This window comes from Typopeltis vanoorti, chromosome 20, assembly GCF_054136105.1.
Source record: "Typopeltis vanoorti isolate ZY-2024b chromosome 20, IOZ_Tvanoo_1.0, whole genome shotgun sequence".
NCBI lineage: Eukaryota > Metazoa > Arthropoda > Arachnida > Uropygi > Thelyphonidae > Typopeltis > Typopeltis vanoorti.
Window position 1 is genome coordinate 105,081,034 of NC_143568.1, and position 26,883 is coordinate 105,107,916.

At 34.8% G+C, this 26,883-nt stretch overlaps 1 protein-coding gene across 1 annotated transcript in view; it reads left to right on the plus strand.

Annotated features, from left to right (window-relative positions):
- The window catches only part of LOC150095745 (putative RNA-binding protein EEED8.10), a 268,565-nt gene that overhangs the window by 138,686 nt on the left and 102,996 nt on the right, over positions 1-26,883 (plus strand). Inside the window, exons 9-11 of the mRNA XM_090410562.1 lie at positions 564-604; positions 15,927-16,002; positions 22,815-22,871. Of these exons, the coding sequence (XP_090266688.1) occupies positions 564-604; positions 15,927-16,002; positions 22,815-22,871 (174 nt within the window). The remainder of the gene's footprint in view (positions 1-563; positions 605-15,926; positions 16,003-22,814; positions 22,872-26,883) is intronic.

Below are 26,883 nucleotides of genomic sequence, written 5' to 3' on the forward strand. Positions count from 1 at the left end.
TATGGTTGAACTGACTGGTGCAGACAGAGCTGTAGAGTAGGTGCCCTCCCTCAACGGGTCTTTGGACTCTCTGGAGGTGTTACGAAATAATAATAATATTTCTGCTGAAAGAACAACAAACCAAGTGAAGATTTGTCATTATATTGGAAAATATCATTATACCAACTTTCAAGTTTATTTCAAATTACTTTTTAAGAGCTGACCTCTCTCAGTTACACTTTGTGAACCTGATATGTATGTATGTTGATTCTTTTAAACTATTCATGTTTTATAGCCCCTCTTCCATTTCTGTTAAAATTGTTTTGGTGACTATAACGTTGCCTTTCTCCATGTCATCACAATAACAACAACCATAAATAAAAAATAAAACTTATACAAACAAGCACATCCTCAGCTAGGATGGCATTAGCTGTAACCATCATATTTAATATATAAGGATTATAGCCAGTGCAGAATATTGTTTTTCTTGGCTTAGTCTCAAGTTTTCATTTAAATGATATTGTTCAATAACATATATAATATTACATAAAAGATGTACTTCAAAATATTTTTATTTTTTGCAGTCTGTAATTTTGAAAAACTGCTTGGAAGTTGGAGAAAAAGGGTAAGGTTCTATAGTTTTTCCAAATCACTCAAAATTAAAAGTATAAGGTTTATATACTACAGTATTTATATACCACCAAGTTTTTTCAGAATTATTTAGACTAGTCAGGAATAAATTTTTTGTGTATATTGAATTATTGCATGTAATATGTTGCTAATGAAATTTTATCAGTCTTCGTGCTACTAAAATCCTGTGTAATGGGAAAGAAATATCACACGAAAATACTAAAACAGGAACATCACTTTATAAGTTGTTTTGTATTTCGTGTAGCCTGATTGAAGGTTTTGACAAATTTCATTAGGACTAATTCAGCATACGCCCATTTTATTTATGCAGGTCATAGCAGTATAACATGCTCATTGTCTACTGAGAGCAGCTGACTTCACTATAAATTCTCATAAATCCCCTACTATGGAAAATACATTCCTCTATGGAATGTGTATTTAAAGGACAGTCTCTATGAGAATTGGGTTGCAAATTTCTTTAATTAACAAAAGGAGGATTCGATAATAAAACTTTCTTATTAGGACTATCATACTGGGCAGATAAATTCTAAGAGACCCTTTCAATTGGAGCATGGCTGGTTGACAAATACTAGTTATCCTTTACACACAGCATTAATCTGCTATAGGTTGTCTTGTGACTTTTCACATGTGAATCAGATATTAAAAAAAAAAAAAAGTTGGTACTGTATGGAAGAATAGTATACAAGAAAGATAAGTTTTAAAAGAGGTATACCGTGTGTAGACATATCGATGCAAAATTAATAACGGAAAAAACTCACGTAGAAAGATTATTTAATAGTATAATTTTCGCCTGTGTGTCACAGACATCTTAAGTACATTAAGCTCAAAATTAAACACTAACTGACAATTCCAAAAAGTGCCACCTAAGTAGCTGGTGTAAGACAACTAAAAAGGTCAATAATTTTACTAAAAAAAAAAAAAAAAAAAAAAAAAAAAAAAAAAAAAAAAAATTAATACAATAAAAAGTTAGGAAAGATTACCTGATTTGTAAAGTACTATCTCCCATAAAGGGGATAGACATAAACCGTCGGATCTGTTTAAGTTAGGAGAATGAAGTAGAGTTTCACATGTTTCTTTATAAAGGCGTTCCATGAGAAACTGACTTTTGTGAAGAACTCTTGTCTTTCTCCAATGAACTCTGTGTCTAGTGAAGATGGCATGTTCAGAAAGTCCCAGACTTCATCATCATCGTCAAATTCCTGCCGTGTACCCTCAAGGGGTGTACAGGATATAACAGTACTACATGAAAAAATTACGTCATTACTAACTTCCTATCTACAATTTTCCTCCAAATCAGTCTGTTACTTGTCAAGACACCAACATTACCAGATCTTATATTTCTGTCGTCTAAGGCACTTTGTACAGTATCAATCCACCTATATCTTGGCCTTCCTCTGGGTCGTTTTCAGAGTAGCAAAACAGAGAACACTTGTTTTGCTAATCTTTCCTCTCCCATTCTATTTAAGTGACCATACCACCTGAGATTAGCTCTGCTAATGCATTCCTGGATGCCGACAATGTCAAGTTCTTTCCTAATATCCTCATTTTTAATATGATATTGCCATTGATGCCATCTGTTCACACCTCTAATCTTTCTCAGGACTCTCATATCTGTGGTCTCTAGTCTTTGGTCAAGTGTTTTACTTCCGACCCAGCTCTCAGATCCATAAGTTAAAATTGGTTTGAACACTGTCTTGTATACAGCTAATTTAGTGTTCCGACTAATTTCTCTCTTATTCCATATGAATTTATTCAACTGACTTCCCACCATACCAGCTTTTCTGATTCTGTTGTCTATTTCTAAATTTAATTTACCATCTTCAGTAAAAATCGTGCCTAAGTAGCTGAAATGTTTTACTTATTCCACAGGTTCTCCATTCACAACACAGTTGACATTTTCAATGATTCTGCCTATTTTCATTGTCTTTGTCTTTTTATTGCTGACCTTCATACCATATCTATTACAACAGCTATTCAATTTAGACAGAGAATCTTGCAGACTTGTAGTGGATTTATTTATTTAGAAGTATAACATCATCCGCATAAAGCAAAGAGCTGACATTAACATCTCCAATTTTGAAATCAGGTTTAATACCACTTTCCTTCATAATGTGATCCATATAGATAATGAATAACAGAGGGGATAATGTACATCCTTGTCTCACACAAGATTTAACATTAAACCATCTTCCTGTACTTCCTTCAATTCTAACTGCTGACTTACAACTGAAATAAAGACTAAGTATTGCTTGATACAATGCCCCAATGACACCATATAACTGCAGCTTATTGAATAGCTTCTCTCTTGGCACCTTGTCATATGCCTTTTCCAAATCGACAAAACTTAAATACAGATCTTTCTTATATTCCCATGCTTTCTCGACTATTTGTCGTAAAGTGAAGATCTGATCCTGACAGCCTCTATTTGGCCTGAATCCAGCTTGTTCTTCACCAAGCTTTTCTTCCACAATTCTTCTCAACCGTTTCTCAAGTATACTTGCGTAGATCTTGCCAGGAACACTCAGTAGGGAAATACCTCTGTAATTCTCACATTCAGTTTTATTTCCCTTTTTATATATGGGTACTATGAGAGCTCTACTCCAATCATCGGGAATTCGTCCCTCTGTCCAGGCTTTCTGAACTATGCAGTGCAGCCACTGTAAGACTTTTATACCACCATACTTCAGCATTTCTGGTCGAATATCATCTACTCCTGCTGCCTTTCTACATTTCAAGCCATTGATGGCTTTTTCTACTTCAGGTATGGATGTGTATTTCTGACTGCATGCCTGGTCAGTGTTTTTTATCACTGTGCTGTCATCACTGCTTATTTCATTTAGCAGTTTTTCAAAGTAATTACTCCATACTTCAAGGATATCTTTTTGACAAGGATATTGTTTTCATGTCACCTTTATCATCTCTAACTCCTTTTACAGCACTCTTTCCTCCATTCCTAAGCTTCTTGAACAACCTCCAGAATATTTTGCCACCTTCTTGATATTTATTTTCTATATTCTTGCCAAAGTCCTCCCATGACTTTTGTTTAACTAGTTTTACACACTGTTTAGCTTTCTTACATTTGTCTCTGTATTCTGTAAGAGTAAAAGCTGACTTATTTGCCAGGAACTTTTGATATGCTTTCTTCTTTTCCTTCACTGCCTCTTTAACTTCCTGTGTCCACCAGGGAGTTCTGATTTTTTTTTATCCTTGCACACAACCTCACCACATGCCTCTCTGGCAGAATCAATCAATGTTTTCTTCAGAGTTGCCACTGACTTTTCAGGTTTAAAGTATTCAATATAAGATTGGTGTTCTTCTAGCTGAATAGAGGCAGATCTTCCCGTTTGTCCGAAATAAGATAATCCACAAGAGCACGGAATCTGGTAGATACCTGGATGATTAAGATGTGGAAGCTTGTCTTTAGGAGAAGTGAGAAAGGTGGAGATTTTGCCAAAAGTTCATAAACCAGGCATTCCGTTAAGACCAGTTGTAGATTGTATAGGTTGCCCCACTTACAAAATCTCAAAATTTTTATCAAATTTACTCTCCTCTTCAACTAGAAGAACTGATACTTATATAAAAAATACTGTGGATTTCAAAAATAAAATTTCAGATCTTCATTTGGACGTTTCTGACATCATGATCAGTTTAGATGTTGTTTCTTTATTTACAAATGTGCCTCTTTCGGAAAGTATTGAATTACTACAACAGGAATTTCCTTCAGACATTGTAAACGTATTTGATTTTGTAATAAATTCTGGTTATTTTTCCTTTAAAAATAAGTTGTATCAACAAATTGAAGGAACAGCAATGGGTAATCCTCTTTCTCTTGCTATCTCCAATTTCTTTATGGATTTTGAACAACGTATCTTTGACAATATTTCTCCCAGACCTACTCATTGGTTCAGATATGTCGATAACATTTTTGCTGTATGGAATGGCTCTGCTGATGAACTTCAACAATTTCTCACTAAGTTAAATGCATTTCATCCTAGGATCAAGTTTACCCTAGAAGTAGAATCAAATAAGCAGTTAGCCTTTTTAGATCCTCTAATTCTTTGCCAACCAAATGGCAACCTACATTTCTCAGTTTATAGAAAGAAGACTCATACAGGCCATTATATCCATGCGGAATCTCATCACCAGCCCAATCAAAAGGCAGGAACTATTAAAACCCTGGTTCAACGGGCCCACTCCTTTTGTTCTTCAGACAATCTTTTACAGAAAGAACTACAATATATAACTTCTTCCTTTCTATCTAATGGTTATAAGAATTGCTTCATTAAAAGAACTTGGAGTAGTTTTAATGTCTTCCTCTTCAAACACAGAGGAAATAACACACATTACTATCCCTTATGTACAAGGCATCAGTGAATGTATAGCAAAAGTTTTAAAACCACTGAATATTTTTGTTGCCTTTCGACCGTTTAGAAAAATCTCCACCTTTCTCACTTCTCCTAAAGACTTCTCCAGGTGTCTACCAGATTCAATGCTCTTGTGGATTATCTTATTTCAGACAAACGGGAAGATCTGCCTCTATTCGGCTAGAAGAACACCAATCTTATATTGAATACTTTAAACCTGAAAAGTCTGGACTTTCTGAACATGCCATCTTCACTAGACACAGAGTTCATTGGAGAAAGACAAGAGTCCTTCACAAACGTCAGTTTCTCATGGAATGCCTTTATAAAGAAACATGTGAAACTCTACTTCATTCTCCTAACTTAAACAGATCCGATGGCTTACGTCTATCCCCTTTATGGGAGATAGTACTTTACAAATCAGCTAATCTTACCTAACTTTTTATTGTATTAATTTTTTAGGAAAGTTATTGACCTTTTTAGTTATCTTACACCAGCTACTTAGGTGGCGCTTTTTGGAATTGTCAGTTAGTGTTTAATTTTGAGCTTAATGTACTGAAGATACCTGTGACACACAGACGAAAATTATACTATTAAATAATCTTTCTACTTGAGTTTTTTCCGTTATTTATTTTGTATCGATATGTACAAGAAAGATGGTGGCAAGTAAGGTACCACAATTCTTTACTTGGGTCCCTACTATTTCACTTATATATTATTATCTTATCCAGTGGCTTTAAAAACCTCTAAGTATTCATGACTGTAATCTGTGCATTCAAGGGGCCAGTTTGCCTGTTTATGGGCGGAAAAAATCCCAGATGAACTGGGGAGAAAAACCCTGCTGTCCATGTCCAAGACTGGCTAACTTGGCTATGTCTGAAAAAGATCCTTAAGCTCCTCTCGTTGGCGACGGGAATTGAACCCAGGACACTCCATTCCCAGGCATATGGTTGTGAAGTGCATAGCCACTCGGCTAACTGCACAAACTCACTTATGCATTAAAGAATCTTTTTTTGCACAGGACAGTTTACACAAGTTATATAAAAGTTCTCTTAAAAAAAAAATCCATATTGATGCTATTGACACTTCAACCGGCCATGATGTCTATAGACGTCCAGAAAAATCTGGATATGATTCTGTAACACCTATTGAATAAAATGGATAAGAAATGCAATTTGGTATCACTATTTCATCCACCAATGCCAGTAGAGAGGTTAATGCACAATGAATTAATGAATGAATGAGAGATACACAGAATATGTGGTTTGTCTAGTACAATTTTACCATCTTCTTCTGCAACACATAGTACCTTGTCCATAATTTCTTCTGCTGTCAGATAAATTTATCAAACTCCCTTTACACAATTTCCAGAATTGCCTTCAGATTTTTGCACGGTAGTCTCAACATTATTAAATCTGTGACATTCTAAAAATTTTTTAAACCCTTATTGGGGGGGGGGGGGGCAATTGTTAACTTTGTTACCTTTTAATTCAAAAGAGATGTTACATAAGTATTTACTTATTTAAAAAATGTGAAAACATTGCTTTATTATTATAATTATTACTCATTTTTATTTTGATAAAATTATGCTAATCTGGTAATTACCCCTTACCAACCTATAGCTTGATCATGTCTTCCTTCTTCCTTCTCTGGAAGAATCGTCTCTGGACCCTCTCCAACTAAGCTCTGTAATTTGCATTCCTCATCTTTCACATTCCAAAGACAAGAAACCAACTTAGTCAATCATCTCTGGGCCTTCTCCAACATCTCATCCTTTAGAAAACCTGGCAATCAAATCTGTGCACAGTAATCTATATATGACCTATATATGTACAAGACTTTGAACAGTTGAATCAAAACATCCTTACTTCTACATGTCAGTGTTCTCTGCATCATTCCTAATCTGCTATGCCATCCTTTTAACAAAAATGTTCACAAAATTTCAAGTCCCTATCCACCACAACCCCCAAATCCTTCATCTTTTCCACCTCCTCCAAAATATCCCCACCAATCCCATACGCTGCATTCCATTTTGCTTCCCAAATTTTAAAACTTTACACTTTGCAACATTAAACTAATAACCCCACACATTCGCCAATTCAGACAGTCTATTTAGATTCTCTTGCAAAGCTACATCTGCTCTACTTTTCATAATTCTCCCCAACTTTGCATCATCTACAAATGACTGTATATCAGTTTAAGCCTTTTCCAATGCCATTTGCATACAAATTAAACAACAATGACCCTAAAACAGACCCTTGGGGCACACCGCTAGTGACTTTCCTCTTCTGGGATGTCACTCTCCCCCCCCCCCCATATACAACCTTTTGATACCCATCAGACAGCCAATCTTCAATTCAATGCACTAATCTACTCTCTAACTCCCATCTATTCCAATTTAACTACTAGTTTCTCATGTGATAATCTATCAAAAGCCTTTGCAAAATCTAAGTATACAACTGTATATACATCCCCTTTGTCTAGTGTATTTGTCACCTTGTTATAATAAATAAGCAGATTGTTAAAATGTGATCTTCCTTTAGCAAACCCATGCTGTCCATTAAAGAGAATTCTGCTGCTTTCTAATCAGTTCTAAATCCTTGTCCTCACTGGCTTCTCCAACACCTTGATCACAACCCCAGAAAAGCAGATTGGCCTATAATTCAAAGCCTTAGTGCTATCATCTCCTTTATGAAGTGGAATAATCTAAGACTTTTGTTAAAAATGTATATTAAAGCTGTTGTAAACTCCCTGGAACATTTACTCAAGATACGCAGCGATATACCATCAAGTTCCATGGCCTTGTTGACATCAAGTTTACTCAATTCCTCATATACCTCCTGCTCACTGTTATCCTTGGTAGATCCATGAACAATCGGATGCTATCATCTTTCACTTTTTCATATTGCTAATATGCTGTGCCATAAATAAATGAAGTCAATTGTATATAGATATAAGGTCCAAATCAGCTATACTAGACAGTGTATTCCAAGCTATCTCACTGATCATTATATTAAACTAACTTGTAGCTTGTTAAAGTTTGATTAACTAGTCTGATGCCAGAAAATTCTTTTTAATCTTTTAAATAACTGCCAATTTAATTTCATAGCATGAAATCTCATTAGCTTTTATCATTGGTACTTAAACTAGAATTTGTATCCATTGTACAATCATGCAGTAGGTTTCATTCATTAAAATCCTTTTACGAGACTGATTCTTCTCCAACCTTCAGATATATTAAGAAAAAAAAAAAAAAAACACATCATCATCCAATTCCTGCCATGTACCCTCAAGGAGTATACAGGATATGATAGTACTACATGAAAAATTTACATCATTATAACTTACTATCTACAATTTTCCTCCAAATCAGTCTGTTACTTGTCAAGACACCAACATTACCAGATCTTATATTTCTATCGTCTAAGGCACTTTGTACAGTATCAATCCACCTATATCTTGGTCTTCCTATGGGCCGTTTTCCTGCCAACTTGGCAGAGAACACTTGTTTTGTTAATCTTTCCTCACCCATTTTGTTTAAAGTGACCATACCACCTGAGATTAGCTCTGCTAACGCATTCCTGGATGCCGACAATGTCAAGTTCTTCATAATATTCTCGTTTTTAATATGATATTGCCATTGATGCCATCTGTTCACGACTCTAATCTTTCTCAGGACTCTCATATTTGTGGTCTCTAGTCTTTCTTCAAGTGTTTTACTTCTGACCCAGCTGTCAGATCCACAAGTTAAAACTGGTTTGAGCACTGTCTTGTATACAACTAATTTAGTGTTCCGACTAATTTTTCTTTCTTATTCCACATGAATTTATTCAGTTGACTTCCTACCATACCAGCTTTGTTGATTCTGTTGTCTATTTCCATATTTAATTTACCATCTTCACTAAAAAATCTTGCCTAAGTAGCTGAAATGTTTTATTTCTTCCACAGGTTCTGCATTCACAACACAGCTGACATTTTCAATGATTCTGCCTATTTTCATTGTCTTTTGTCTTTTTATTGTGACCTTCATACCATATCTATTACAACAGTTATTCAATTTAGTCCGGGAATCTTTCAGATTTGTAGCGGATTTATTGAGAAGTATAACATCATCCGCATAAAGCAAAGAGCTGACATTAACATCTCCAATTTTGATTTTATGTTTAATACCACTTTCCTTCATAATGTGATCCATATAGATAAAAAATAACTGAGGTGATAATGTACATCCTTGTCTCACACCAGATTTAACATTGAACCATCTTCCTGTACTTCCTTCAATTCTAACTGCTGACTTACAACTCAGATACAGACTAAGTATTGCTTGATATAATGCCCCATTGATACCATATAATTGTAGTGTATTGAATAGCTTCTCTCTTGGCACCTTGTCATATGCCCTTTCCAAATCAACAAAACTTAAATACAGATCTTTGTTATATTCCCATGATTTCTCCACTATTTGTCGTAAAGTGAAGATCTGATTCCGGCAGCCTCTATTTGACCTGAATCCAGCTTGTTCTTCACCAAGCTTTTTTTCACAATTCTTCTCAACCTTTTTTCAAGTATACTTGCATAGATCTTGCCAGGAACACTCAGTAGGGAAATTCCTCTATAATTCTCACATTCAGTTTTATTTCCCTTTTTATATATGGATACAATTAGAGCTCTACTCCAATCATCAGGAATTAGTCTCTCTGTCCAAGCTTTCTGAACTATGCAGTGTAGCCACTGTAAGACTTTTATACCACCATACTTCAGCATTTCTGGTCGAATATCATCTACCCCTGCTGCCTTTCCACATTTCAAGCCTTTGATGGCTTTGTCTACTTCAAGTATGGATATGTATTCCTGACTGCATGCCTAGTCAGTGTTTTTTATCACTGTGCTGTCATCACTGCTTGTTTCATTTAGCAAATTTTCAAAGTAATTACTCCATACTTCAAGGATATCTTTTTCTCCTGTTTTCATTTCACCTTTATCATCTCTAACTCCTTTTACAGCACTCTTTCCTCCATTCCTAAGCTTCTTGAACAATCTCCAGAATATTTTGTCACCTTCTTGATATTTATTTTATATGTTCTTGCCAAAGTCCTCCCATGACTTTTGTTTAGCTAGTTTTACACACTGCTTAGCTTTCTTACATTTGTCTCTGCATTCTAAGAGCACAAGCTGACTTATTTGCCAGGAACTTTTGATATGCTTTCTTCTTTTCCTTCACTGCGTCTTTAACTTCCTGTGTCCACCAGGGAGTTTTAATTTTCTATCCTTACAGACAACTTCACCACATGCCTCTCTGGCAGAACCAATCAATGTTTTCTTCAGAGTTTGCCACTGAATCTCCAAGGTTTGGTTCCTGTTCTCAAACTCTTTCATTTTTCCTGCAATAATCTTTGTGTATTTTAGTCTATAGTTCACATCTGAGAGCTGCTTAACTTTTATTTGCTTTAAAATTTTCTTACATGTCATTCATTTCAATCATCATCATCATCATATTCCTGCCATTTATCCTCAAGGGGTGTACAGGATATGATAGTACTACATGAAAAAAATTACATCATTACAACTTCCTATCTACAATTTTCCTCCAAATCAGCCTGTTGCTTGTCAAGACTCCAACATTATCAGATCTTATATTTCTGTCGTCTAAAGCACTTTGTACCGTATCAATCCACGTATATCTGGGTCGTTTTGCTGCCAACCTGGCAGAGAACACTTGTTTTGCTAATCTTTCCTCGCCCATTCTGTTTAAGTGACCATACCACCTGAGATTAGCTCTGCTAACGCATTCCTGGATGCTGAAAATGCCAAGTTCTTTCCTAATATCCTCGTTTTTAATATGATACTGCCATTGATGCCATCTGTTCACACCTCTAATCTTTCTCAGGACTCTCATATCTGTGGTCTCTAGTCTTTGGTCAAGTGCTTTACTTCTGACCCAGCTCTCAGATCCATAAGTTAAAACTGGTTTGAACACTGTCTTGTATACAACTAATTTAGTGTTCCGACTCATTTCTCTCTTATTCCATATGAATTTATTCAATTGACTTCCCACCATACCAGCTTTGCTGATTCTGTTGTCTATTTCTATATTTAATTTACCATCTTCACTAAAAATCGTGCCTAAATAGCTGAAATGTTTTACTTGTTCCACAGGTTCTCCATTCACACCACAGCTGACATTTTCAATGATTCTGCCTATTTTCATTGACTTTGTCTTTTTAATGCTGACCTTCATACCATATCTATTACTACAGCTATTCAATTTAGTCAGAGAATCTTGCAGACTTGTAGCGGAGTTATTTAGGAGTATAACATCATCTGCATAAAGCAAAGAGCTGACATTAACATCTCCAATTTTGATATTATGTTTAATACCACTTTCCTTCATAATGTGATCCATATAGATAATGAATAACAGAGGGGATAATGTACATCCTTGTCTCACACAAGATTTAACATTAAACCATCTTCCTGTACTTCCTTCAATTCTAACTGCTGACTTACAACTGAAATAAAGACTAAGTATTGCTTGATATAATGCCCCATTGACACCATATAACTGCAGCGTATTGAATAGCTTCTCTCTTGGCACCTTGTCATATGCCTTTTCCAGATCGACAAAACTTAAATACAGATCTTTGTTATATTTCCATGCTTTCTCGACTATTTGTCGTAAAGTGAAAATCTGATCCTGACAGCCTCTATTTCCCCTGAATCCAGCTTGTTCTTCACCAAGCTTTTCTTCCACAATTCTTCTCAACCGTTTCTCAAGTATACTTGCATTGATCTTGCCAGGAACACTCAGTAGGGAAATACCTCTGTAATTCTCACATTCAGTTTTATTTCCCTTTTTATATATGGGTACTATGAGAGCTCTACTCCAATCATCGGGAATTCGTCCCTCTGTCCAGGCTTTCTGAACTATGCAGTGCAGCCACTGTAAGACTCTTATACCACCATACTTCAGCATTTCTGGTCGAATATTATCTACTCCTGCTGCCTTTCCACATTTCAAGCCTTTGATGCCTTTTCTACTTCTAGTATGGATATGTATTCCTGACTGCATGCCTGGTCAATGTTTTTTACCACTGTGCTGTCATCACTGCTTGTTTCATTTAGCAGTTTTTCAAAGTAATTACTCCATACTTCAAGGAAATCTTTTTCTCCCATTTTCATGTCACCTTTATCATCTCTATCTCCTTTTACAGCACTCTTTCCTCCATTCCTAAGCTTCTTCAACAATCTCCAGAATATTTTGCCACCTTCTTAATATTTATTTTCTATATTTTTGCCAAAGTCCTCCCAAGACTTTTGTTTAGCTAGTTTTACACAGTGTTTAGCATTCTTGCATTTGTCTCTATATTCTCTAAGAGCACAAGCTGACTTATTTGACAGGAACTTTTGGTATGCTTTCTTCTTTTCCTTCACTGCCTCTTTAACTTCCTGTGTCCACCAGGGAGTTCTGATTTTTTTATACTTACAGACAACCTCACCACATGCCTCTCTGGCAGAATGAATCAATGTTTTCTTCAGAGTTTGCCACTGAATCTCCAAAGTGTGATTCCTGTTCTCAAACTCTTTCATTTTATCTTCAATAATCTTTGTGTATTTTAGTCTACAGCTCACATCTGAGAGCTGCTCAACTTTTATTCGCTTTAAAACTTTCTTACATGTTATTCTTTTCAATATGAAATTCAATTTTATCCTGCTTAAGACTAAATAGTGATCACTTCCAATTTCAAATCCTCTGTACACTCTGGTGTCCTGCACCAGGGAGAAAACATCGCTATTAACAATAACATAGTCAATGAGACTTTTCTTATTCCTAGCCTTTTCTCTCCATGTGAATTTGTGCACATTTTTATGTTGGAACATGGTGTTAGTAATAACCAGTCCATGTCCTGAGCAGAAATCCAACAGATATTTGCCATTATTATTAGCTTTGCTCATTTCTCCAAATTTTCCCAAAATATTTTTGTATGTCTCACAATCATTTCCTACTCTGCTATTTAGATCCCCAACAAGGACCAACTTTTCATTTTTCATTGTGTCAGTTGCTTTTTTTAAAGCCTCAAAAAATTCCTCCACTTCTACTTTAGTAGAACCTTCTGTGGGACCATAGGCACAAATAAGTCTCATTGTCCAGTTCCCCAGTCTCATATTTGCCCACATTACTCTACTTGTGATTGACTGCCATTCAAGAAGATTAGCCTCGTATTTTGTGTTGAATACTATGGCTACTCCTTCTTTTCCTTGATTGTCATTGCCTGAATATAACATTTTGTATTTATTGCTCAGAAAGATCTCACCAGTTATGGTCTTTTTTGTTTCAGTCACCCCTATTATGTCGATCTGGTACTTATCTAATTCCTCAGCTAGCTCCATTTCTTTGCCATTCAGGCTTCTTACGTTGATAGTACCGATCTTTAACTCTGGTGATGTTGAGTTGGGGTTTATTTTCAGATTTGTTCCAGTAGCTGACTTTTTGCTGTTCGCCCTGGTTCCCTGGTGAAAACAACGGGGGCCTTGTTTAACCGGGCGACGCCCCAGCCGGCATGAAATTTTGTCATGTTGTACCATCATTCTAAATTTTGGTTTAACCAATAAGAATACAATTTGGTCTGCTAAATCCCAAATTGCCAGCCCATCCTCGTCCGTTCAGTATCCAAGTAGATACCCAACAGGGTGCACCACGAGAAGGTGAGGATTGGACATTAGGTCAGAAGCCCTGGTCGGTTCTCCGCATTCCTTTAATGGCTATGTGGAGGTCTCCTCTCAGTTATACAGCTTTGACCCTTAAGCACCCCATTCTTTTCAATATGAAATTCAATTTTATCCTACTCAAGACTAAATAGTGATCACTTCCAATTTCAAATCCTCTGTACAATCTGGTGTCCTGCACCAAGGAAAACATCACTATCAACAATAACATAATCAATGAGACTTTTCTTATTCCTTACCTCTTCTCTCCATGTGAATTTGTGCACATTTTTATTTTGGAACATGGTGTTAGTAATAACCAGTCCATGTCCTGAGCAGAAATCCAACCGCTATTTGCCATTAATATTAGCTTTGCTCTTTTCTTCAAATTTTCCCAACAGATTTTTGTATGTCTGACAATCACTTCCTACTCTGCTATTTAGATCCCCAACAAGGACCAACTTTTCCTTTTTCATTGTGTCAGTAGCTTTCTCTAGAGCCTCAAAAAATTCCTCCACTTCTATTTTAGTAGAACCTTCTATGGGACCATAGGCATAAATAAGTCTCATTGTCCAATTCCCCATTCTGATATTTGTCCAAATCACTCTACTTGACACTGCCTGCCATTCAAGAAGATGAGGCTCATATTTTGTGTTGAATACTATGGCTACTCCTTCTTTTCCTTGATTGTCATTTCCCAAATATAACATTTTGTATTTATTGCTCAGAAAGGTCTCACCAGTTTTTGTCTTTTTTGTTTCAGTCACCCCTATTATGTCGATCTGGTACTTATCTAATTCCTTTGCTAGCTCCATTTCTTTGCCATTCAGGCTTCTTATGTTGATAGTACCGATCTTTAACTCTGGTGATGTTGAGTTGGGATGTGCTTTCGGATTTGTTCCAGTAGCTGACTTTTCTCTGTTCGCCCTGGTTCCCTGTCAAAAATAACGGGAACCTTGTTTAAACATGCGACGCCCCAGCCGGCATTTTGTCATGTTGTACCATCATTTTGTATTTTGGTTTAACCAATAGGAATACAATTTGGTCGGCTAAATCCCAAATTGCCAGCCCATCCTCGTTCGTTCAGTATCCAGGTAGATACCCAACAGGGTGCACCATGAGAAGGTGAGGATTGGACATTAGGTCAGAAGCCCTGGTCGGTTCTCTGCATTCCTTTAAAAGGCTATGTGGAGGTCTCCTCTCAGTTATATAGCTTTGACCCTTAAGCACCCCTAGTTAGCTATACATTCTGCACCTTTCATGTGAGATTGAAATGAATAAACTGCCGGTTATTTTGTTCAATAATTATGCACCTTTCGGTATTAAGACTTTTATTCCAATTTGAACCCTTCATCTTTGGAATGCTTTTTATAAATCAAATCACCTTTCTCTTAAAGTTTTTACTCTTCTACAGAGCCTTTGTAAGATGCACTCTTGGATTATATTAGAAACTGGATCAGTAGCTCCTGCTTTTCTCTTTTTATTTATAGACTGTATTATTGTCATAAAAGAATTAGCATTAGTTATTACCACTTTTTCTAATTTGAGAAGAGAAATGCTGGGAACGTGTTGACAATATACATCTAGCTGAAATTTGCAGCTTGAAAGAATGGCAAACATGCATAACATTGGAGTGATGAAAATCATGAGATCTGTGATTTGTAAAATAAACCCATGATACTTCAAAGGTATTATTAATCACTTTAATTAAGTGACAGTGGAAATTGACAGAACATAAACAAAAGGTAAATTACTGCTTTTTTAATAATCCTGTAATATCACATGTCATTTAGTTTCATGAAAGGTGGTGACTGGAATGTTTTGCTGGAAGGTGTTGCAAGTTCAAGGACCATCAGTGAATTCAAAGTATTATAGGGTATTATAGGGTGTTGTGGCATTTAGGATGCATTTCTCATAATGAATGTTATGACTTTCGTGATATGTTGCATCATTAATATCTGATGAGTTCCGATTTGTAAGTACAGAAAAAAAAAAAGTAAAACTATTGCTAAATTGTAATTTTTATAAATGCATTATACTTTCAATTTTTAATGAATTTGTTCTGTACGTTTATTTGCAAATTATTGTCTGGTTTCTTTATGTCCCAGTTTTTTTTTTTTCCCTTCCTTTTCCAACAGTATTATATTCGATATGATATCCCAGCAGTGTATTATTTTTAAAAATGAAACATAATTTTTATCTATATTCTTATGTTTTGCTTTTTCCTTAAAGCATTTGGTGGTTGTTACATTTATGCAAAAAGCTAGACCATATTGACTTGACTGGAAACTCCAGAGTGACAGGACAGGTAGGATATTTTATTCATTTATAGAGTTTTGTTATCAGTGTTTTTGAATTTTGTTTTGTTTAACAATACTTCACCTGTTTTTAATAATTTTGGAGTTCTTAAGGATAAAGGAAATGGAAAGCATCAAACTAGATTGTTGTCTTTATATACCCACTTGTAAAATATGCATAGTATATGCTAATTTTATGGGGTAAATGATAAGTGTTCTCTTCACAACTTGTGAAGTTGTGATTCGAATAAAAATGAAAAAAATGTTGATACAGTCTACATATGTAATAAAAACTAAACCAGGAATTCTGTCCTAAACCTTATTTTGGGTTTAAATTTTTTAAAATTTATTTTAGAAATGAAGGTCTAAAATGGTGCCTCAGTGATAAATAATATAAATAGTGAACACTTTCCTTACTATCTGGCAACTTTTATTTTGTTCTGTTAATATGGATTACATTGAAATAAGAAACTATATTGTTATTTTTTTTAAAAAAAGTGCTAAATTTGGTTTGAATTACAGTCACTACTCACTGCAGCAAACTTGTAGTGATCATGATTTTGCTATAGGAATATTTTGTTTTAGCATAGCCTTTCACTTATGAGACTTTGGTCAGAATATTTCAGTGATTTGTTATAGCAGGTTTGCTGTAGTGTGTGTGTGCATATATATATATATATATATATAGCAATTTGTAGTATTAACTCGGTACTTGGATATGTTCATATTTATATATACTGACTATAACCGAGACTAGAATAACAATTAAATTTATTCAAAACGCAACATGTTTCATCGGATTGTCCGACTTCTTCAGGCGTGGGAACATAGAAAGCAAGTAAACACTATAAGAAACATCATATCACTATAAAACGACTATTATAAAATTCAATTAGCTTTGAATTGTAGCTACAGTCCGTGTTGAAGTTCTGTTGTTAAGTAGCCGCATGCATCTGATTTGATGTGTGTGCCAATATCGGATAGCAGAGGTGAAAGAGTCCAGTAGATTATAGCTAAGGTTATTATTTATGTCATGAGGGTCCATAACAATTTCCTTAGACTCGACTATGCGGCGCTCTACCTCGTCACGGCGTATACCTTATATATATATATATATATATATAAGGTATTTCAAATTAAAGTACTCCTATTCAGAGCAATCTGAACCACTAGATGAAATACCCTCAAGCTTGGTGGTTAATCAGATATTGGGAAAGAGATTTTGACAATAAAATAAAAAAAAAGTTAAAAAATGACTTATAGGAGAATTATGGTGCTGTGAGCACAAGAAAATGACATTAATGTGAACCAGATGGTTTGTGATCGTGAAATGATTCAGAGTCAGTGACAGACAAAGTTATTCAATGATGTTTATTTCACTTATTTTATAAAATAATGTGATAGAAAAATCATATCACATTGAGCTGTCAAAGAGATCCAGATGATCAATGGAGATCACATTCATTGTGTTGGCCTTTGTGCAAGATAAGTCACTGATACCACCAAACAGCATTGTCTACAGCAGAATGCAACTGATTTGTTGAAAGGTTTCACATATGATGTGCGACTTTATCTTTCAAATCTGACAGGTGAAGAATTTTGCCATGCTTTTGAGGTAACTCCAAAGCCAAAAGTCACAGTGATTAGGGTCTAGTGAAAGCCACAGTGGTTAGAAGTTTTTCCACTTGGTTATACTATAAATTAAAGATACCAAGAAATTATATACTTGGTTTAATCCTTTATCCAATTTGGTTTAATCCTATAGCACATGCACTGCATGAATGTACAGTATTCTCATTTGACTGCTCAAAAGAGAATGAGTAAAGATGTTGCAACATCTTCCATCATTTGCAGAATTTCAGATTTATGCCTTCCTCCTGTTGGACTGCCTGTCTCTTCAAATTAACAAACCATGCATTGCACTGCACTTGGTATCATTGGGCCTTTTTGCAAAGTCTTTAGTTGTCTGTACTTATGCTGCTGAGCATTTTTCCTATTCCTGTAGAAATACTTAACATGCAAGGCAGAGTGAGATCCATCATGTAAGTTGAATGATAGAGTCAGTCACTTCTTTGTTTATAGTGGCTTATGTGATATGCAAAATTCAGTCTCTTCTTGCTCACTACACCATATTTCTCTTCTCAGTCATTTTTTTGAACTAATTTTTTTTTATTGTCAAAATCTCTTCCTTATGATTCGGTTAGGATACCCACCACGTTTGAGGATATTTCATCTACTGGTTTTCTCTGAATAGGGGTACTTTAAATTGAAACACACCTTGTACATCTGGTAACAACCCTCAGAAAATCCAATCATAGGAATATTGAAGGAAATTCACTATAACAAAGTACCTTTGTAAGTTATTAGGATACCCACCACGTTTGAGGATATTTCATCTACTGGTTTTCTCTGAATAGGGGTACTTTAAATTGAAACACACCTTGTACATCTGGTAACAACCCTCAGAAAATCCAATCATAGGAATATTGAAGGAAATTCACTATAACAAAGTACCTTTGTAAGTTATTAGGATACCCACCACGTTTGAGGATATTTCATCTACTGGTTTTCTCTGAATAGGGGTACTTTAAATTGAAACACACCTTGTACATCTGGTAACAACCCTCAGAAAATCCAATCATAGGAATATTGAAGGAAATTCACTATAACAAAGTACCTTTGTAAGTTCACTATAGTGAGAATCAGCTGTATAAGCATTACTAAACACTTTATAAACTTAAAAGAAAGAACTTTATAAACTGACTTATGAAATAACCAAGTACTGATGGACCATAGATCCGAAACTCTCAGCTGGCAATGTGCCAAGAAGAGTCGGTTCATGTTGAAGGGGAGAAAGGAATAAGGAGATGTACAAATTCGTTATCAACATTTGAAATCACATGCTTTATACATAAATTTTGCAATTGTTGGACAGGCAAAATAGTTACCACTTTAAAAACTAGAATTTTCATAAAAGAAAAGCTAATTTTCCGATGTATAATAATAAATACTCATCCCACAAAATGCAGTGATTACCCTATTATTGGAATGGATCTGCCTTCTCCTGACATGCGCAGAAGTGCCAAAGGGTCTTGCATCTGTGATCACACAGTATTAAAATGAATCTGGAGAAACCGGAAAAGCAGTTATGCAAGCACTGCATGTATATATAAATGCTTGCAAATAACATGTACAGATGACAGTTTTATAATGTGAAAAGAAACAAATTCCAAAAAGATCGTCATCATGAATTCCAAGGATGTAGTATTGTAATGGTTCTGTTCTGGCTTCAGAAGTCATGGACGAATCTAAATCTCTCTTTGATGGGTAACTTAGGCTCTTTTTTTTTTTTGAATGATTTATATTGATGTACTTTTTTGAGCAGTCTCTCTATTTGTATGTTGCCTCTCTTGATGTCAGTCGTTAACCCTGCCTTCTTGTGATGTGACCTATTATCACAAAAGAAGTTATAGCAGTTGAATATTGTTGGTAGAAGCATAACAACTTTAGTTGGGGCAAATGCCAATTACAGTAAAATCTCTCGTAACCGGCACCCAATTAACTGGCAATACCAAAACAATGGCACTTTCAAAGGTCGAAATTTAAGCCTATGAGATAAGAAAAATATGCAATGGACTTGCATGATGATGATGAGGAGGATGAAAATGAAGACGACGGCACACAGCTCAAAAAGTTACGTGGAAGGCAGTGGATGGAGGATAGCAGACTTTCATAAGATTTGCCGAGCAATGTTCATTTATGTCAGCACATGATATTATGACATTTCATTGTATACACAGTGAATTTTTAAAGCTCCGGCGACAATCTTGTAAGCAGGCAGACATTCAAAGTTATGTTATGCCATCACACTAAGAAATTCACAACTTTCATGTGATAATACATACTGTAATTTTTAAATGCCGTTTAAATTTGATTTTGTGAAATAAAAAATTATGTGTATGTGTTTTAAATTTTAAAAAATACTCACGATTTCTGAAGTTATTTATTTAATTATGGCCGGGAGATCGGAAAACATGACCAATGAACTTTGCATACTGCAATTTCTATAGATGGCATCACAAAACATGAACGTGTAAGTTCTTGAAATATGCATTCAATTATCCAGCAAAATCTCTTATCTGGAATTGGCAAAGGCCTGCTGTTGCCGGTTAAGAGGGCTTCTACTGTATATATCCTGTTTCTCCTAAATTTGGAGGAAAGCAAGTCTTAGAGGCTTCACAGTAGCAAGGAATCTTAGGTTACTTTTAAGCTGCAAAATAGGAGTATTCAGGTGGATTCTGGAGATTTCAAAAAGATAAACAATATAATTAACAGAAAATTAAACCAGCAAATGGAAAATGGCTGCACCAAATCATTTAGTTTGTTTCATTTGTATTAGTACCTTAAGAAATAGCAATAAAAAAGCTAAAAGCAGGGAGGTAAAAAAAACAATGTGATTTGGTATGGGCTTTTTAATGCTGCTGCTCTGACTCTGTTTATTATAAGCCTAAGTATTTTGTATCTGTAGATTTCATAAAAAAAAAATACACTTAGAATAGTAAGTTAGTTACCAAGTATTGAAAAAGTAGAGAAGCAAGGATGGGCTACTACAGTTTAAAAGCAGCTACTTGGTTGCTGTCATTATTTTTAATAATTAGACGCATTGTTATTTATGCTGTTATGAAGTTGCTTAAATTCCAGCTTGGAATTTACATTTTCAGTAAAGAAAACAGTAATGTCAGCCAAAGTAGCTACTTCTAAATTGCAGTCACCTTCACTATTACTTGTTTTTTTAAATACGAGTTGTCATGTTCATACGTCACTTATTCTTTTGGTGAAGTATGTAAAGGAATAATTATTCAAAAATCCATTGAACAATGCAATTTGTAGCAGCATCTGTGGCATTTTACTTTATTTTCTCTCATTTATTCTTTCCACTCATCATTTTGATCTAGTTAAGTGAAAATTGTTTAGGATCTTAACATAAGAAACAGTTATATTCCATTTTTGGTCTGATTGTTGAATGATACAACATATTGATGTGTCTCTAAAGAAAGGAATCCCTTTTGACCCCCTCTCCTTTATTTTGCTATGATATATACAGTATAAGGAGTTATATAATAGAGACCCAGTAATTGACAGCTGGCATAAGTTGATACTGTTTTCTTAAAACTGTTAAGTATAAAAAAATAGTACAATATACAGTATTTCTTTAATTAGATGTTTAAGTAAAAGTGATGAAGGTTGTGTAGGTAACAGTCCATTTTCTGTTTGAAAATTAATTTTTATCCATAAGGTAGAGCCTCGGTAGCTCAGTCGGTATAGATAAAGCCCTTTGGTTAGAAAGACCTGGGTTTGATTCCTGTCCATGATGTGAGAAACCTTATCTGGTATCTTTTGACTAAAGGTGAGTTAACTAGTCTCATACAGAGGTAGAGGGTTTTTCACTCAGAAACTTGGGTTTTTCATCCCTCAGAACAGGAAAACCGGCCCTGTGAACACACACATCTACATACATAAGACACTCCTGGAATAAGAATTGACTGACCTATTCTGTGGGATTTTTGGTTTTGAATGCCTGCATGGTGAAGTGTGATGTTAATCAGCATAGGATCCATAAGGTAAAAAATTCTTATTTGTTTTTTGGTGATATCCAACTTTCTTTCCTTTCCTAATGAAAATTAAATATTTTAGTTGCAAAATTTTGATATGTATACCAGAAGAATGCTTCACACAACTACTCATCCATTCAGATCCTTGAATATATAAACATTAAAAACAAAATTTCTTCTATAAATGTGTATTTAAAAAGAATTGTGGAAAAAAAAAAAAACTATTTTCCATGAGCAAGGAACCCTAAGGTAAGTAACAGGTATAGTGTGGAGCTGTAATTGATCAGTTACCTGCATGCCACATAGTAACATAACAGCAGCAATGGAAACTGAGTACCTGCAGTATTTCCCTACTAGAAATATTCACCGTTGAACAAAGACTTAAAAGAATATGCCTTTTAAGATCTGTGAACTGCACTTACTTCAGTTGAAATAATTTGAAGTGATTGTAATTGTTTGACAACAAAATACAATGTATTTCAAAATTAACTTGGATTCTTGTTTTAGGCATGTAAAACATGAATCAAATGCTAAATTGGTAAAAAATAAAAAACTTCACCGATACTTAAAGAAAATAACAAAGTGTAAAATTAAAAAAAAAAGCATATAGAACAAATTAATATAAAAATGCTGATGTTAAATTCTAAAATTCCAATATAAAGTGATTATATTAGAAGTATATTCAAAATGAATTAAAATCAAAGCATTTTGCAAATAGTTCTTCTGGTATAGCATTGATACCCCAGAAGAACTGATCCACTTTTTAATTTGCTAAATATATACTAAATTAATTTAAATGATATGCACATCTAGATAAGTTTGATTTAAATTGGAAGAAGTAATATTTCTTCCCTTACTAACTTAAAGAAAATTATGAACATTTAAATAAGGAAAACTGTTTCCTAAAAATCATTATTTAGTAAATCAGGTATATAATTTCTTGGTATCTTTAATGTATAATAGAACCAAGTTAAAAAAACTTTCAACACACACACACACACACACACATTTATTTAAACATTTGGTAATATGTTTTCCTGAGGCCTTTCCACATTCTTAAATAATATGCTATAATTTATTATTACAGAATATTTCTACGTAGCATTTAAAAGTCTAGATTAAGTATCTGATGAAAAAAATTTATGGATTCTGTTACATTCCTATTTTTAATGTAAACTTCATTTCTTTATAAATTCAAATTTTTAATGTAGTGTTTTCATATGGCTGGAACCTGTTTAAATAAAGTATCATTAAATGGCTGCATTAAGGTGAGTGTTGTGTTGTTTTTAAATAATGTATTATCTACTATACTTTTTATAGATCATTAAAGTTTATTCATCATAATGCTACATATTTAATTGCATTTACTTTTGCTCAAACATGAAATTTTGAAGCGAGTTATGGATTATTAAAATATCAGGATGTCACAAGAATATTGCTCATAAGCAAAATTGTCACAAGTAATGCAAAATAGCATTGCGCTAAGTTTTGGAATAACTGATAAAAAATAATAATAATAAATAAATATAAAATAAACATCAACAAATCTAAATCCAATTTTGAAAGAGCCAAATGCTGCAAACTTGCCTCCTATCCAAATTACAGTTGTATCTACCTCACCAAGGTCATTGGGCACAGTCCTTGTCCATCTGTGTTTCAGTTGCCCTCACAACTTACTGATGTCACTCTCCTACAACTCGCATATTGATGACCAAGGCAAAATACTTCCACTTTATCTAGAACTATTCATCACATACCATCTTTAGCCTTTCATCAGCAAGAAATCGCAAAACTTGAATAACTTGCGTACTAACAACAAGTCATCTGCTTCTGATAATGTCCCCTTCCTCATTATATGCTGAAACGTTTGTGCTCTGGAACACAAGTTTTCAGCTTAATAAATTAAGCTGAAAATGATTTATTATTATGATGATGATGATGGGCTACTCCAAGGAGTCCTCAAACTCATCGAGAGAGGTCATAAGCACAATTTCAAGAACTATTCAGCATTTATGCAGTATCTATCATACTCTGCTTTGAACTTATTCATAGTCATGGCATCCACAACAGACTCTGGCAACCTATTTCACTCATTCACTACTCTCCACACAAAACACCTAGTTCTAACACCCTTGCTAACTATGCTTCTACTCAGCCTCCAGGGATCGATCCCTAGTTTCCATCACCACCAGACCTTTTCTGAAAAATTTCCTCAATTAATCTTGTAAAAACTCCTCAGTAATTTGTATGTCTCAATCATATCACTCCCCTTTTCAGGTTATCAACCAGTTTCTGTAATGCACAACAAATCTTCAACCTGTTTTCGTAAGGTTCATTCCATAGACCTCCTCCTCCTAGAAATCCTAGCACCCAGCAGATCTGTGTGCAGTAGCCAAGATGGAGTCTTATTAAAGCTTGATAAAGAGGAACAATTACATACTTGTCTCTGCTCATCAAAGTATTTTACAGTATTCAACGAAGTAATCTGATGAGCTGCTTTAGCTACTTTTGCTATGTGTCCCCTAAACTTTAACTCCCTATCCACTAACACTCCCAAGTCTCTGGCTTCATCAATTTCTTGGATTACAGTTCCACTAATGTGGTATACATCTGGTAATCTTTTTGCCACAAAATGAATAACCTTGCACTTTGTCACATTAAACTGACATCTCTTCTCCTTTGCCCAGTCTGCCAATCTAGCCAAATCATCCTGTAAAATTTTGACATCATCTGTATTGACTATTGCTCTACCCAACTTTGCATCATTGGTAAATAACTGAACAATTCCTCTCAGATCCTTTTCTATATCGGTAATGTACAAATTAAACAGCAGCAGTCCTAGAACAGAACCTTGCGGCATGCTGCTAGGCACAGGCCTTCTTTTGGACTTTACTCCTGAATAAACTACTCTCTGATATATTTCATAGATCTGTTTATTGTAAAGTGAAAATCTGATCTTCATAATTCTATTTGGCCTGAACCCAGCATATTCTTTTTCAGGTTTCTTTTCTACAATATTTCTCAACCTCTTTTCAAGTATGCTTGCATAAATCTTACCTGGAACACTTGTAGAGAAATTCCTCTGTAATTCTTGCATTCATCTTCATTCCCTTTTTATAGATGGGAGCCATTAGACCTCTACTCCAATTATCTGTAATTTGACCCTTTGACCAGGTCCTGTGAATTAGTGTAGCCACTGCAAAACTTTTATATCTCCATACTTAAGCACTTCTGGTTGAATATCATCTAATCTACTTGCCTTTCCACATTTTAACTTTTTGATGGTTTTTTTCCCTACCTTAAGTATTGATACTTACTCCTCTCTGCATTCCTTCTGAAAATTTTCTAGTATGGTTCTGTCATTGTTTGTTTTGTTTAAGAGTGTTTCAGAGTAATTACTCCAGACATCTAGGATATCCTTATCTTCAGTTTTCATGTCACCTTTATCATCTTTGATTCCTTTTATAGTACTCTTTCTTCCATTTCTAAGCGTTTTAATAGCCTCCAGAATATTTTGTTGCCTTTCTGATATTTATTTTCTATATTCTTACCAGTTTTCTCATGACTTTGTTTATCTACTTTTACAGATAGCATAACTCTCTTATATTTTTTTCTGTACTCTTTTTGGCATCTGCCAGTTATTTGCTAGGAACTTTTGGTGTTTTTTTTCTTTTCCAGGACTGTTTCTTTAACTTCTTGTGTCCACCATGGAGTTCTTATTTTTTTAATTCTTACAGACAACTTCACCACATACTTCCCTAGCTGAAACAATCAATGTCTTCTTCAAAGTTTGCCACTAAGTCTCCAAGGTATGTTCTTGTTTTCAAACTATGTCAGATTTTCTTCAATAATATTTGTATAGTCAAGTCTACAGTATACTTGTAAAAGCTGCCCAACTTTAATTATTTTAAAAACTTTCTGACGTGCTCTTCTCTTCAATGTGATATTCATTTTTATTCTACTTAAAATCAAGTGATGATCACTTCCACTTTCAAATCCTCTGTCCACCCTTGTATCCTTTACCAGCATGACGATATCACTATCAACAAAAGCCTCATTGACTATGTCAATGAAGCTTTTTTTTATTTCTTGTGTCTTCTCTCTACATTTACTTGTGCACATCTTTATGATAGAGAACATTTGTCTTAGTAATGACTAGTTCATATCCTGAGCAGAAATCAGTGGATACTTACATTATTTTTAGCTTTACCATTTTCTCTAAATTTTCCCAAAACATTTCTATTTGCCTGGTGGGATTCATTTCCTACTTCGTCATTGAAATCGCCAACAAGGACCTCTTTTTCCATTTTCTTAATGTCAGCTGCCTGCTCTAATGACTCAAAATATTCCTCCACTTCTTCCTTAGAAGAATTTTTTGTGGGACCATTGGCACAAATAATTTCATTGTCCATTTCCCCATTTTGAAGTGTGTCGACATCACTCTACTTGAAACTGCATTCCAATCAAGAAGTTTTTCTTCGTGTTTGGTATTGAATGCTACTCCTTCCTTTCTTTGATTATTATTGCCTGAATATAACATCCTATACTTATTAAGATCTCACCTGTTTTGTCTGTGTCTCAATTTCAATTATGTTCACATGGTATTTTTCCAGCTCTTCTGCAAGTTCGATTTCCTTTCTATTACTACTACTTATATTGATGGTTCCTATCTTCATTTCTTCTGATGTTCGGTTTATTCTTCTTCTTCTGGATGTGGAGTTGGAGCTTGTTCCATTAATTGACGTTTTACTATTTGCCATGCTTCCCTGCTGTGTGTGGGGGGGGCCTTGTTTAACCAGGTGATGCCTCAGCCAACATGCAATTTCATCATGTTGTATCATCATATGCATATGTTGTTTAAAGCATACAGTTTGGCCAGCTAAGTCCCAAATTGCCAGCTTATCCTCATTTGCTCAGTACCTAGTCAATATCTTAACTGGTTACACCACATGAAGGTGGGGATTGGACATTAGGTCAGAAGCCTTAGTCAGTTCTCCCCATTCTTGAAAGGCAATGTGGAAGTCCCCTCTCAGTTTTTTGGCTTTGATCCTTAAGTGACCCAGTTTTCCATAACCAATCTCATAATTCTTATCTCGTTGCTATTCTGTGGGGTAAGGATAATTTATGAATTATAATGCTACCGAAACACAGTCTTGCTTGGTTTCTCGCAGCAGAGATCTCATATATAACTTTATCTTACTTTTGCTAACATTTAGATCTCTGAAAATGATCCAATTTTCTTTGTGTGACTTATACCTCAGCTCTTTCTTTGCACAAACA